Consider the following 13,623-nt stretch of genomic DNA (forward strand, 5'->3'; position numbering starts at 1 on the left):
CAACCTGTGTATATTCAGCATTATCGACATTATCATCGAACAATTTAGCATTTTCTTGTTATATTTTGTAGAGAAACGTCTTTAGAATAATAAATTGCATCTTGAGCCGCTTAAAGATGATCAACACTGTAATTTTACCACCAAAAGCTGGACCTTGCGATCATCTGATCACAAAAATCAGTTGTGCAGAGTGCAGCAAAGATAAAAGAAGTGTGGCAATAATATTTTTCCATCTAAATCAAGTTGAGCAGATATTTTCTATCACTGATAAATGACTCTAATAATGCAAACCATGGCAACAACAAGTGTGTCCCAGTTGTGTCCATCACTTATTTGCAATTATTTTTTTTTTAATCCATTGTTTATCAAACGTCTTTTTATTATTAAAGCATACAATTTGCATACACTTCACCTATACATTCTGAAAGCCTTTTTAATAACTACTTAAAGAAAAAAAAAAAAAAAAAAACCAAAAAAAAAAAAAACAAATAGGCAGTAAACTTTAAGCTTAAGTGGTACAACATCAAAGCAAGGCAAAGCAAAACAAGACAAGTAGCAACAAGGCAAGGAGATGGCATAAGGCTGACCAGGATCCCCAACACTATCCCCCCCCCCCCACAGATTAGCCCCTCACCATGTACCTCCACCCCAACCAACCTCCCTCGCGGAGACCTTCACTCTAAAACCATTACAGTTGTCATATGTCATATGCTAGGATGCAAACTGCTGCACTGAATTTGTAGTTTTAAGGAATGAAATGAAGGGTTCCCATGTTTTATTGAATAGTTTGAGCCTGTCTTTCAGTACGTACCTTATTCTTTCCAAATGAAGTGTGTTAGTTAAATCCTCTAACCACATCTTAGAGGTAGGTACAGTTGTGCTCTTCCATAAGATGAGAATTAATCTCTTTGCTATTATGAAACAATAGGAGAGAAAGCGCTGCTGCGCCACACTTAGTTTCCTAAAGAACTCCGATATTCCAAGTATGATGAACAGAGGCTCAGGTTTGATTGAAGTATTCATGACCCCAGACATGATGTTACATATATCGATCCAAAACAATTGGACCCTTGGACATAGAGCAAAACTATGAAGAAGTGTTGCTACGGAGGAGTGGCACTTATCACACACAGGTGACACCTCTGGATATATGTTGTGTAGTTTCTCCTTCGAGTAATGAAGTCTATGTATAATTTTAAATTGGACAAGGCAGTGTCTTGCGTTATCTGAACAATGATGTATGTTTTCAAGACTCTCTTTCCACAAACCATCTGGGATCGGCTCACCAAGTTCCTCTTCCCACTTACGTTTATAACTTTCAGTCGAGGGGGAGCTCATCAATAAGAGGTTATTGTAGATGTGGGATACCAATTTACTTTCGTTAGGAGACCGTTTCATACAATCATCTATTTTGGATTGTGATTCAGTCTCAAAATCTCCTAGGTATTTCCGAACATAGTCCCTAATTTGTAGGTAACGAAAGAAGTTGTTATTCCCCAGCCCATACTTCCCCTGTAACTGTGTGAATGAAGCAAAGACGCCTCCCACGTATAGGTCACCAATACACTGAACACCCCTCTGATTCCATGTAAGAAAGGCTCCATCCATACTAGAGGGGGCAAATGTAGGGTTTCTAGCGATGGGTAATAGAAGAGAGATTGGTTTAAGATTAAAGGTGGCCTTGATTTGTTTCCAGGTGCGGATCATGCTGTGTATGATGGGATTATTATTATACAGGGACTTATTAATCGCAGCCGGAGCTAGTAGGACTGCGGCCATAGAATATGGGTGGCAGTCCTCCCGCTCCAGCATTAGCCAATCAGACATTGGTATCGACGTGTCTAGCCAAAAGGTAAACATCTTAATCACTGAAGCCCAGTAATATAGCAAAAAGTTCGGAAGTCCCAATCCCCCCTCTGGTTTTGGCCTACAGAGATGTTTTTTGCCTATTCTGTGAGCCTTGTGTCCCCACAGAAAAGGAACTATTAAGGAATCTAGGTGCTTAAAAAAGGATTTTTTTAGAAAAATTGGGACATTTTGAAATAGATATAACAACTGTGGGAGGAAGATCATCTTTATAGCATTAATTCTCCCAATTAAAGAGATTGGGAGCGTGTCCCAGAATGTTATTCTAGTCTGTAATCTCTCTATTAGAGGGGGGAAATTTGCCTGGAATAGAGATGAGTACTGCTTTGTCACTTCTATCCCCAAATAGGTAATTTTTTCTGGAGAAACTTTAAATGGAAATTGATCTAGGTGTGTTAAGTCATTCAAATGGACCGGCATTAACACGCTTTTAGTCCAATTGATCCGATAACCTGAAAATGTCCCAAACAGGTTGATTTTGTCCAGAAGATTTGGGATAGTAATTTGAGGCTGTGTTATATATAGAAGGATGTCATCTGCGTATAATGATATTTTATTATTTGTGTCTTTGGTGGAGTATCCATAAATCTGGGGATCTACTCTGATACACTGGGCTAAAGGCTCGATAGCCAGCGCGAAAATTAGAGGGGATAGTGGACACCCCTGCCTTGTCCCCCTATGCAAACTAAACGGAGAGGACATTGTCCGATTTGTTAGGATTTGAGCCGTGGGATTTTTATAAATGAGTTTAATTAGTGAAAGGAATTTATTTCCGAAATTGAACCTATTAAGAACTTCAAATAAGTAGCACCATTCAATCTGATCAAATGCCTTCTCGGCGTCAAGTGCGAGTATGACAAGATCGGTAGGTGGACCTCTTTTTGTGTATATAATATTGAAAAGACGTCTAAGATTGAAAGTAGCACTCCTATTTGGTATGAAACCTGTCTGGTCCACATGAACTAGCTTTCCCAATAGAGGATTCAGCCTGTTGGCCAGTATCTTGGCAAATAACTTCCCATCAACATTAAGGAGGGAGATAGGACGATAAGCGCCTACTTCCTGTGGGTCCCTCCCATTCTTGTGAATTAGTGTGATCACAGCCTCAGTTAAGGTGGGGGGTAAAGTACCCTGTATCTGGGCATGTTCATATAATTTCAGCAGGTAAGGGGATAGGTTTTCACTATATGTTTTGTATAATTCCCCTGGAAGTCCATCAGGACCAGGTGTCTTATTACTCTTTAGGGAGGTTATGGCACTCCGAACCTCCGCAATTGTGAGGTCAGAATTCAAAGAATCACTATCTTCCTCGCTCAGTCTAGGAAGCTCACATTTGTCCAAGAATGCATTAATAGTTACAGAGTCCGAAGTGGTCTTTGAGGTATACAAATCAGTATAAAATTCGAGAAACCGGTCATTGATATCTTTGGACTTCATAAGTATTTTATTATTGTGAGCTTTTATCTTGTGTATCGTTCTGTCATTTTCCATTTTCCTAAGTTGTCTAGCTAATAGTTTATGTGGTTTATCACCAAATTCAAAATATTTTTGTCTAGTATAGAGGAATGCTTTACTTAGTTTTGCAGAGATAATTTTGTTATATTCATACTTACGTGTTGCTATCTTCCTGTGCAATAAAGTAGAGGGGGAGTGCGCATTTTCTATGTCAAGTAATTTAATTTGATCTTCTAATTCTTTTAATTTGATCTTATTTTCTTTCCGCCTAGAAGCTTCAAACGAGATGATACAGCCTCTTATGTAAGCTTTGAATGCTTCCCAGAGAATGGAAGGAGAGGTATCAGGGTTGTCATTCATTTCAAAGTATAAGGAAATCTGGTCTTTTAAGTATTCACAAAATTTCTTTTCAGTGAGTAAGTGCGAATTTAGTTTCCAAGAGGTGTGCGGCTTATCTACATGATCTAGACACAACAAAAAGGTGAGTGGGCTGTGATCTGAAATTACAATGCTGTGATATTTAGCATTCATTGTGAACGGTATGAGTCTAGCGTCCACCAGGAAGTAGTCTATCCTACTGTAGGAGTTGTGTACAGGTGAGTAGAATGAATAGTCCCTACCTGAAGGGTTCATCACTCTCCATATATCCAGTATATTCGTGTTATTAATGAACGTATGTAAAAATTCACTAGAGGCATTTCTTGGGAGTCTCTTCGTGGAGGATCTATCAAGGTATGTGTCGAGGACAGTGTTAAAGTCGCCCCCTATTATCAAGTGTGTTTGTGAGATGTCTGGTATCTGTGAAAAAACCTTCTGAAAGAATATGGGGTTATCTATGTTGGGAGCATATATATTTACAAGAGTGAGGGAAATGTTATGGATTTCGCCAATTACTATAATGTAGCGGCCCTCTTTGTCAGTGATTGTTTTCTTCTGTAAAAAGGGCACACCTTTTCTCAGTAGAATGGCCACACCCCTTGCTTTGGATGAAAATTCTGAAAAGTAAACCTCCCCTATCCAGTTTGCTTTTAGCCTGCCATGCGAACCACTCCTCAAGTGGGTTTCCTGTAAGAACATAATGTCTGAGGTCAGTGATTTAAGATGGGTCAGAACCTTTCCTCTCTTGACTGGACTGTTTAGTCCACGTACATTCCAACTGGAAAATTTGAGACCCTTCATCCCTCTGCTGTCAATGTTTAAACTACCATACATCGAGAATCTGTGATCGGTACAGTATCTGTAGCAGTGCAGCTGTCAATGTGTAGGACTTGATTGAATGATCCTCCTATTCCTCCCCTCCCCTCTACCCCAGTCCGCCCCACAACCGTTATCAAGGTCAGCCCAGTCCCCATAGAAACAAATGAAAACAAAACTTCTCTAGCCAATTCGAAGTGAATTTGGCGCGAGCCTTCTTAAGGAAGTAAGTACAAATAAACCTGCAACGTAAATTACTTCCCCACTCCTTCTGGTGGCCTGATGCTAACTCCTTTCTGTGATCTCACAGCTTGGTAACTAACACAAAGTTTTAAGTAGTTTAGTGAAATAATATAATATGATTAGAGTGTAACAGTATTATGATATCCATGGGCAACTACATGTACACACATACATACAAATATAAACATATGCACAGGCCCATACATCTATACGTATATCCATCTATCCAGTATATATATATATAGCTAGGAAGGAAAAGTGCGATCAGATTTTACCCCAGGGTGGGGGATTTTGTATATCAAAAAAGAAAAATAGTTCAAGTATATGTATACATGACCAAAGACTCAACTGAGTTGCAACTCCAACCTGAGAACTGACATCGTAAACACCTGTAACAATAATCATCAAGAATCAAAGGAGGCAGTACACATTGAATATCTTTCAATAACAGTGAGCCATTTCTACATTTTAAATAACTAACTGAACAGCTGCTAAGGCTCTAAATAAGATATCAGAAAAAAAAACAGTAACAGTGCGAACCTCACGCTGTATGAGGGAGGATAACAGTTTCCAATTATACTTCTAATGAGAGTGGCGATTTTGCAGTCAGATGATGAGGTACCAGCTGTGCGTGTGTATGAACGTGTAACGTTAACTCACGTGAATAGGTGACAGCTAGTGTTGTGCTAGCGCTAGCCATATGAGCTAACTAGTAAGCACCAATAGATAGCCACCTCTTGGAATATCTTGATCCTCCACATCCGCAGTGATTACATTCATTTAAGCGTCCTCCTGTCTCGTTTCAGTCGAGCCTGATGCCGAGAGGCGTTCGGCATATTCCTCCGCTTTTTTGGCATCTATGAACGAGATCTGCGTGCCGTTGTGGGTTATCAGGAGTCTTGCAGGATAGAGTAGTCCGTACCTGACCCCGGGTCTGCCCCTTAGCAGCTCCCTGGTGCGGTTGAATAGCGCCCTCTTTTTAGCCACGGCAGGTGGGTAGTCCGGGAAGATTTGAATCCTTTTACCACTGTAGTAGAGCTGTTTCGCCGCCGCAGCCTTGCGTAGGATGTCCTCAAGCGTGTGAAAGTAGTGTAGCCTCAGTACAAAGGGTCTAGGTGGCTCATGAGGTTCGGGTCGCCTTCGGAGGGTCCGGTGCGCTCTATCAATGAGCGGTTTCTCATCCAGGGACAGCATATCTTGCAGCAACCCGGCAATAAAGTCTCTCGGCCTGGGTCCCTCAGTCCCCTCGGGGACTCCGATGACCCGGAGGTTGTGTCTCCTCGAGCGTCCTTCTAGGTCTTCGCATTTCTCAGTTAGTTTTTCTACCTCAGAGTTCAGGCGGGTGACTTGCCGTTGAAGTGCAGTAACATCGTCCGACTGGTGTGAGGCGGCCCTCTCTATCTCTCCAATAGTGTTAGCATGCGAGGTCGCGGTTTTCTCCAAGGCCGTAATGGACGTCTGCAGTTCTTCTTTAGTTGTCGCCAGTTCGCCTCTCAGCACGGTATACACAGCCTGTATACGGGCATCGATAGTGGCGCATATGTCATCTTTAATCTGGGTAACTTCATTCCTTAACGCAGTAATAGCAGCTAGCACAGCACGGTTTGGTGGGTCCGCCTCCTCACCCAGGTAGTCGGGCTCCACCGCTTCAGTTGAGTCCGAGGGTTGGTCAGGGCCTAATTCTTGTTGGTCGTTCTTTTTGGCTTTTCCCCTCTTTGACATCATTTTCTTCCTTTTAGGTTTAGTTGTCCACTTGCTTGAGCTTTCTTATATCACTCCAAAGTACATTCAGACGGATATACAGGTGTTTAGTGTATTAATAAACGAAAAGTTACCGGAGCTATGTAAAGCACGTCTCACTCCTTCATTGCTCAACAGCGCCCCCCTTTTAATCCATTGTTTCAAGATCACTAATTGATTATTTTGTTTTCTTGACATAACAGAGCTTTCATCTACGGTTTTAATGTGTATAATCGGCATTCAGACGCCTGGTCGGTGCTGCACATGTGCAACTCTCAACAGAGATGAGAAAGTAGCCTGATGTTTCACTCTTTAGCACCTTCTGTTATCAGCTCCAGAATGCACTTTGTTTGTAATTCAGAGTGTTATTGATTAAGACTTTTATAACAAGTGTCCGACAAGGTTTATTATGGGCTGCTTTCTACTGTTCCCTGCTTTTACGGTGCACTTGTGAAGACGGACGTGACACACACGAAAAAACAAAAAAACAAAAGGCGAAGTCGTCTCGTGGAACTGTGAGTGGAAGGCGTCTATTGCCTAGTTTTAGCTGTTTTACCTCTGTTTAAACAAATGTTTTGTAGTAAAAGAGGAAACAGCGGTCAACTTCAAGCAGATGTGTTACTTTCCAGTTGTCTACACCCAAAATAAAGTGATGGGTGCAATTGCTATGCTATAATGAAATATGTATATAAACCAAAAAGAGTGCACTACAGTCTGATGTGCTGTTAAATAGTGGTAGCTTGAATCAGTCGCTGCAGTTATCATGCTGCCATCTACGCATGCTGGGAAAGCTCTCCTATCCAAACGTTAATTTCCTCAAGTTGATGAGATAATCAGTTCCAATTTTAAAAAAGAATTGCAGCACATCCATTCTTGGCTTTTGTACTCATCATCACCGTAAATACTGTGTCTATAAATATCTATAAACCATCTTTAAATGAGGGTTTTGATGACAGTATCAGTCAACTTATAATCTAATAGAAGTCTGCTTCTTTTAATGACTGCTCAACAAGAAACACAAACTTCCTTTAGTCCCAAACCTCGAGCAGATATGATCCTATAGCGAGGATTTACTTTGCGTGAGAAAGCAGAAGCTACGCGCACATATTCTCCCACTTCACACACACACGTTTATAGACAGTAATTAGTGTGTGTGTTGAGCATGAAGAAATTGCAGTTAGGGGGGGTTGTTAATGCAGCTCAGGACAAAGGGCTGTCAAACAAACTGATTCTGCTTCGCTGACGGCCCCCGACAGCACACATTCCACACACAAGAAGGCTTGTCTGGCACAAGGCTGACGGGGGATTAAGATGAGGAAATCAATTAAAACATAAAGATGGGTTGGCTGCTACAACTCACTAACTTGACTGAGGAAGCTCTCGTCATCTTTGCACAGATTTGAACCTTTTTTCAAACAAGTTTAAGGGGAACTCTGGCGTCAGATGTTTCTGTGAGGTGGTTATTGCTGTTTTAGTTAAAGTTTTCTCCTAAACGTGAATTTACTCTGAGTTGTGGCACCAAACTTCACCTCAAACCCAACTCACACCCATGAATGAGAGTAATTACATCATTAGGCATACAAATGGGCTAATTAAGTGTTCTTTTTTTTTTTTCTTCTCGTCCAAGGGTCCATAAGACCATGACCCATTTTTAAATATCCAATAAAAAACTCAGAGAAAATCTCCTGAGCCAATGGGATGCATGGCGCCACCCACCCGCATGCATAATAATAAGGAGCGGAATAATAACACAAGGGGGGAAACCTACAGAAGCTGCAGCTCGCTCAGTGTGCTTTGGAGATTACTTTGCCTCCCCGAGAACCTTCACCATGGTCGACGCCTTCTGTGCCACTTGGAAACTGGTTGACAGTGAGAATTTTGATGATTACATGAAAGCACTTGGTGAGTAACAGCCTTCTCTAACTTTTGTTGCTTTTTACTCACAAATACAACAAATCAAAACAGAAAAGGACTTTTTTTTTCCTGCTCATACTAAATGAAATGTTCACATTTGGTTGTTAACAAGTTCATATTTCACCTGTGTCCTCTGGTCAGGCGTGGGCTTTGCCACCCGGCAGGTTGGTAATGTGACCAAGCCGACCGTAATCATCAGCCAGGAGGGCGACAAGGTGGTGATTCGCACCCAGAGCACCTTCAAGAACACAGAGATCTCCTTCAAGCTGGGAGAGGAGTTCGATGAAACCACCGCTGACGACAGGAACTGCAAGGTGAGCTGAACACAAAGCTTTTCAAAAAGTTCATGTCTACATTCTGTTGAAGAGGAGAACAGACTGTGGTCGGAGGTCAAAATCAAGCATTTTTCATGCTTTCATCTGTCCTGATTGAGAGGATTCTGAGGGGTGTCTAACTTGTGTTTGTCTGAAACCACAAAAAATACTTTTTAATTCAAGATCACATTTGTACCACTATCATCGCTCATCTCCACATGTGTCGATTTTAAGTTAAAAAGTGTTCTTTTCCAAATGCAGTACTGACCAGACTTTGAGTCCCTTTGTTTCAGTTTGTGGTTTGATGGCAAAAATTGACGGTAAACAGACCAACAGCTGGCAGCATCTGACTCGTTCGAAACCTTCCTGTCTTTCAGTCCATCGTGACCATGGAAGGAGAAAAGCTGGTCCACGTCCAGAAGTGGGACGGCAAAGAGACCAAGTTCGTCAGAGAAATCAAGGATGGCAAGCTGGTCATGGTAAGACAAAGACACCCTGATCGTGCCTCTGCTCCCTGTCCTGTTGGACTTGAAATGTCTTTATCTGATTACTAATAAAGTAGAAGGTGACACAATATGGTGGAAGATACAGAGGGTAAAATCATTATCTGAGGAATCTGTTGTGCATAGTCTTATAGCATCAAGAAATGTATAGTTTCTTGTAAAAACGTTCCTGGGCTTTCAGGACTTTTTAGTGGACATTACAACCAATAATCAGATAAATGTATAGTCACTGGAAGTCGTTCACTCTCCTGTTTGCTCTCGAATAAAATAAATATCTCAGAAGTCATGGTGAAACAGGAAATGGAATGGAAAATATGCAGTAATATGCATTTCTTTGGGCTCCTTGCAAAAGTAAAGGATGGTAAAATCAAAGATGTAGTGATAAAAAAGTCCCAAATCACTCTCCAGACAGCTTTATTGTCTTTCTTAAGCTCCCAAAAGTGCAGCTCCGTTTAGCCCTTTCATGTATTTATAGTCAAATCAGCTTGTTTGCATTCAACACCAGCTGCCCAAAAGCTTCCTGCAAGTTTTAGAAAAAGCTGAAAGGAAGTTATTTTTTTGGGGGGTTTTTTTTGGTGGCGACATTAAATATTTGGGAACACTGAACGTCATGGTAACCGTCTTCTCTCCCTGCAGAATCTGACCTTTGAAGACATCCATGCGGTGCGCAGCTACGAGAAGGCATGAGCGCTGGCAACTGAAAGCATCCCCAACCGGGCCAAGAAGTGTTGATTTTCTAATTATTATTGACTGTATGCTTCTCTTTGCACTCCATCCTCCTCCACATGTACACGGCCTGCAGGCTGCACGTGTTTTGTAAGAAGTCTTTTTTTTTTATATATGAGGAAACATTTCTGTCGTGATGGATGGATCGTCTTTGCAGCCCTGTGTGAAACATGAAATAAAAAAAACACAGAGTAAATGTTGTTTGTCTCTTCTCCAGTGTTGTTCAAAGTGCCCAAAAGTCATAATTGAGTTAAAGTGAAGATATCGTATTTTGAATCTGATTGCCACTAAAATAGATTAATTTAAGAAAGTGCTACTTTGGCTGTGATGCAGATTGTAAAGTAACAGGTAATATAGTTAACAAATGAATGTAGTGGAGTAAAGAGTACAATAGATTCCTCCAGTGTTGGGGAGTGGAAGTATAAAGTAGCATTAAATGGAATCCCTCAAGTACAAACACCTCAAAATTGCACTTAAGTTAAGTACTTAGTAAATTTACTTACTTGCATACCATCACTATCAGCTTGTTAGGGTTGGTTTTCTTTAATGATATGATATACTGTTGTATATTAAACCACCCAGTAGTCAATACAATAGTAAAAGTACAATATTTGCCTGAAATGTGGAGTGGAGTGGAAATATAAAGTCACAGAAAATGGAAATATTCACCTAAGAATTTGACATAAGTACTGCACTTTGATAAATGAACTTAGTTACACTCCATCATTGGTATCAGCTAGAGTTAGTACAGTAGCTTATAATTCTGATATACTGTTATGGATTAAACCACCCAACAGTGGCTGAAACAGTTCAAACGAGCTCCTCTTTAACTAGCTACAACAGTACAGTGTTGGAAAAAGTCATACTTAAAGTAATATTACACTGGTATAAGTGAAAGTCACCCGTATGAATAGTACTTCAGTAAAAGTCTTGAAATATGTAATATTAAGCATCGAAAGAACATGTAAAAGTACATTTGATATATTTTTATCTGTGTGTATATATACTACAGATGATTCCTTGGCCAATCATCTGCCTGTCCAATCGCCATCAAAGTAACTGGTAACTAAAGTTGTATATGAAGAATAAAGAATATGGAAACACTCAAGTACAAATTCCTCAAAATTGCATTTAAGTACATTACCTGAGAAAACGTACTCAGTTGCCTTCCTTCACTGCTCTCCTCTGATGTAATCCCGTCCATCTGAGTCCACCATTCCTTCCTCAACTGACCAAGAGACTCAAGTTTAACCCCCAAATTCCATTCATACAAAACTAAATTAAAGCTTTGACAATCATTTCCCCCATTTGCGATTATGACAGGAAAAAAAACATTCAAAATATGAGTAAAACATTTAAAAATTCTCAATTCTCAGTGAAAACACTTGCTTTAAGTTTATCTCCCTGTCGATCTTGAGAATTGTTTGTAGATAACATCATGTGTTCAGAGCACAAACACTAAAAGGCAGATTTTCTAAGATCAGAATAAACCTGCAGGACTGAAACCATAGTTATGCTTTTTAGTAATAGGTGATGAATGTGTTCAATAAAGGATTCATAGGTGGAAACATACAGGTGTTTATCTCGCCTGATTCCAGAGGTTTGAGGCTGGAAGCTGCTGCATGTCTGTATATATCCTGACTGACAAAAAAAGACTGCCCCTACTGAACGTTACCCACAATTCAAAGGGAAGTCATGTCTGTTTCTGTACAAAAATCAATTATTTTTTAAGTCCTTATCTGGTGTTGACCTCTAACACCACTGCATTATAACTGAAGGCTATTCTCTAGTTTCACAGTAAACAAACGGCGTCAGTCTCTGATTATGAGAGACGTTTTGAGAGCATTTCTAAATTCAATATCCCTGCACAGGACCTGGTGGCATAATGAGACAACTTCTTGGAGCAACTGCATCAAATTGCCAAAAATGTCCCCACAGCAAACACTTGATTAGTCCTGTAATGTGACTTTATCAGACTTTAAGACCTTAATTGACTCTTCAGTCCTCGTTAAAGCGGCGTCCTTTGACAGTATTCAGGTTCTATACATAACGGTTCAGTTCAACCATGAATATTTAATAATTCACCGAAAAATAAATAAAATCATTTCCAAAAAATTATAGTAATGTTGATGTGTTTTTATTTTCTTGTGGGGTTAAAAATGTTCTAGGATCCCAAATTATGAATTGATAATCGGAGCACGTCAGGCAAAGTGACAGCTTGTGCTGAAAGTGGGATCTCAATGACACATTACAACGGATGCTTTTTTCTTCGGCCCTGCAAGAGAAAACGTTTGCCCAGCCCCCACTCTAGAGTGGTACTTAGCCATGCAAACACTCCTGGTTTCAATGTCCCAGCTTTTGTAGGTATTCAGCAGCAGTCTGTCTTTCCAGGAACAGTGTTCCCATTACCCCGGATAACCCACAGATCTCACCATCAACAATTACCAGAAATAGACCCTGTGAAAGCTGAAGATGTGACTTGTGTAAAAATGTGCAACTTAGGGTGAACTGACCCTTTAAGTGCAAAGCTAATTCATCACACAAAATATCTGTATGTCTGTGTTTAAAGTACTAGATACATGTTACCCCTGAGGTCCTCTAAACAATCCATTCAGGAAGAAATACTCTTTGTTTGAAACGTGTAACCTGTGACGGATGGGGGGGTCTCGTGTAGCTTTAGCCTTATAAAAAAAGGGTCAGTAATGCAAAAAAGGTTGCAAACAATTGATTTAATGTTTATGTCACTATATTTATCAGATGACTCTGGGAGGGAGGTATAATTGGACCACTGACGGGCTTAAGAAATAAGAACTCTCTGCTAAAATGTCTTCCTCGTGTTACAAAATGAGGAAATTTAGAGATGTCGGAGGTTTTTGTCGGGAATATGTGTCCGGACAGAGTGAATGTTTGTATCATTAAGCGATTCATCAGGTGGGATTCAGATCATTTACTTAAAGGTCCCATATTATGAAAAACATATACTACTACATATATAAACTGGTCCTCCCTGAGCCCAACTACCAGAATGAGGAAAGCTAACGAGTCCTGCATGGTCTCTGCAGCCCACCCATTGGTAAAACAGAGCTCCTACAGGCTGTTCAGATTCAGCTCCTTTCATTACGTAACCTCCTCTGTGTGAAAACACTCCCCCCTCTGGGGTGTTCTTCCCCTAGACACGCAAATTGCTCTGTTGTTGGTTGTAAAAATCAACATCAGTCCCTATATTCTATCCCAGCTACATAACAACAGAAGAGACAGTGGTTGCGTTTCATTTTTAACGACAACGTGCCGGCTGCAGTTCGTGTAAGCTTGTGTGTGCTAACTACTTCACATCGGACTGCTTCAGTAACGAGTGTCAGTACAAAGCTGGCTTTGCCTCGACACTGACCCTCATAAAAGGGTCAGTCCCAACCATACCGGACCCAGCAACTGCACCCGAGCCACAGGTAAGTGTCGCCACGTTTTGATAGTATTTACAATTGCTTGCGAGTATGGTGAAGTCAGCTGGAAATTGGCTAACTAGTTAGCTCCGCTTCAGTCCGCTATGCGATGGCGTTTGAAGCGAGTTTAATGTTAATAATATTACGATGGAGCTTGGTTGTCTCAGTAAAAAGTCTGGAAACATGTGCAGACTGGAGACAGAGACGATGCGAACAGTGTCCAAGAGG

General features: G+C 40.7%; 1 protein-coding gene across 1 annotated transcript; it reads left to right on the forward strand.

Moving 5' to 3' along the window:
* Positions 1-8,238: 8,238 nt before the first annotated feature.
* Positions 8,239-10,155, forward strand: LOC115573495 (fatty acid-binding protein, brain). Its single transcript, XM_030404255.1, has 4 exons — positions 8,239-8,400; positions 8,554-8,726; positions 9,104-9,205; positions 9,866-10,155. Exons 1-4 carry the CDS (start codon positions 8,328-8,330, stop codon positions 9,914-9,916), a joined length of 399 nt encoding a protein of 132 aa, XP_030260115.1. The 5' UTR covers positions 8,239-8,327; the 3' UTR covers positions 9,917-10,155.
* Positions 10,156-13,623: the final 3,468 nt, after the last annotated feature.

Source organism: Sparus aurata, chromosome 22 (genome assembly GCF_900880675.1).
Source record: "Sparus aurata chromosome 22, fSpaAur1.1, whole genome shotgun sequence".
Lineage (NCBI taxonomy): Eukaryota > Metazoa > Chordata > Actinopteri > Spariformes > Sparidae > Sparus > Sparus aurata.

Bases quoted from the DNA above. Each gene is read 5' to 3' on its own strand.
- LOC115573495 (XM_030404255.1), top strand. From the start codon at position 8,328: ATGGTCGACGCCTTCTGTGCCACTTGGAAACTGGTTGACAGTGAGAAT. The intron at 8,401-8,553 runs GTGAGTAACAGC...TCCTCTGGTCAG, and splicing joins TGATTACATGAAAGCACTTG to GCGTGGGCTTTGCCACCCGG. The intron at 9,206-9,865 runs GTAAGACAAAGA...CTCTCCCTGCAG, and splicing joins AGGATGGCAAGCTGGTCATG to AATCTGACCTTTGAAGACAT.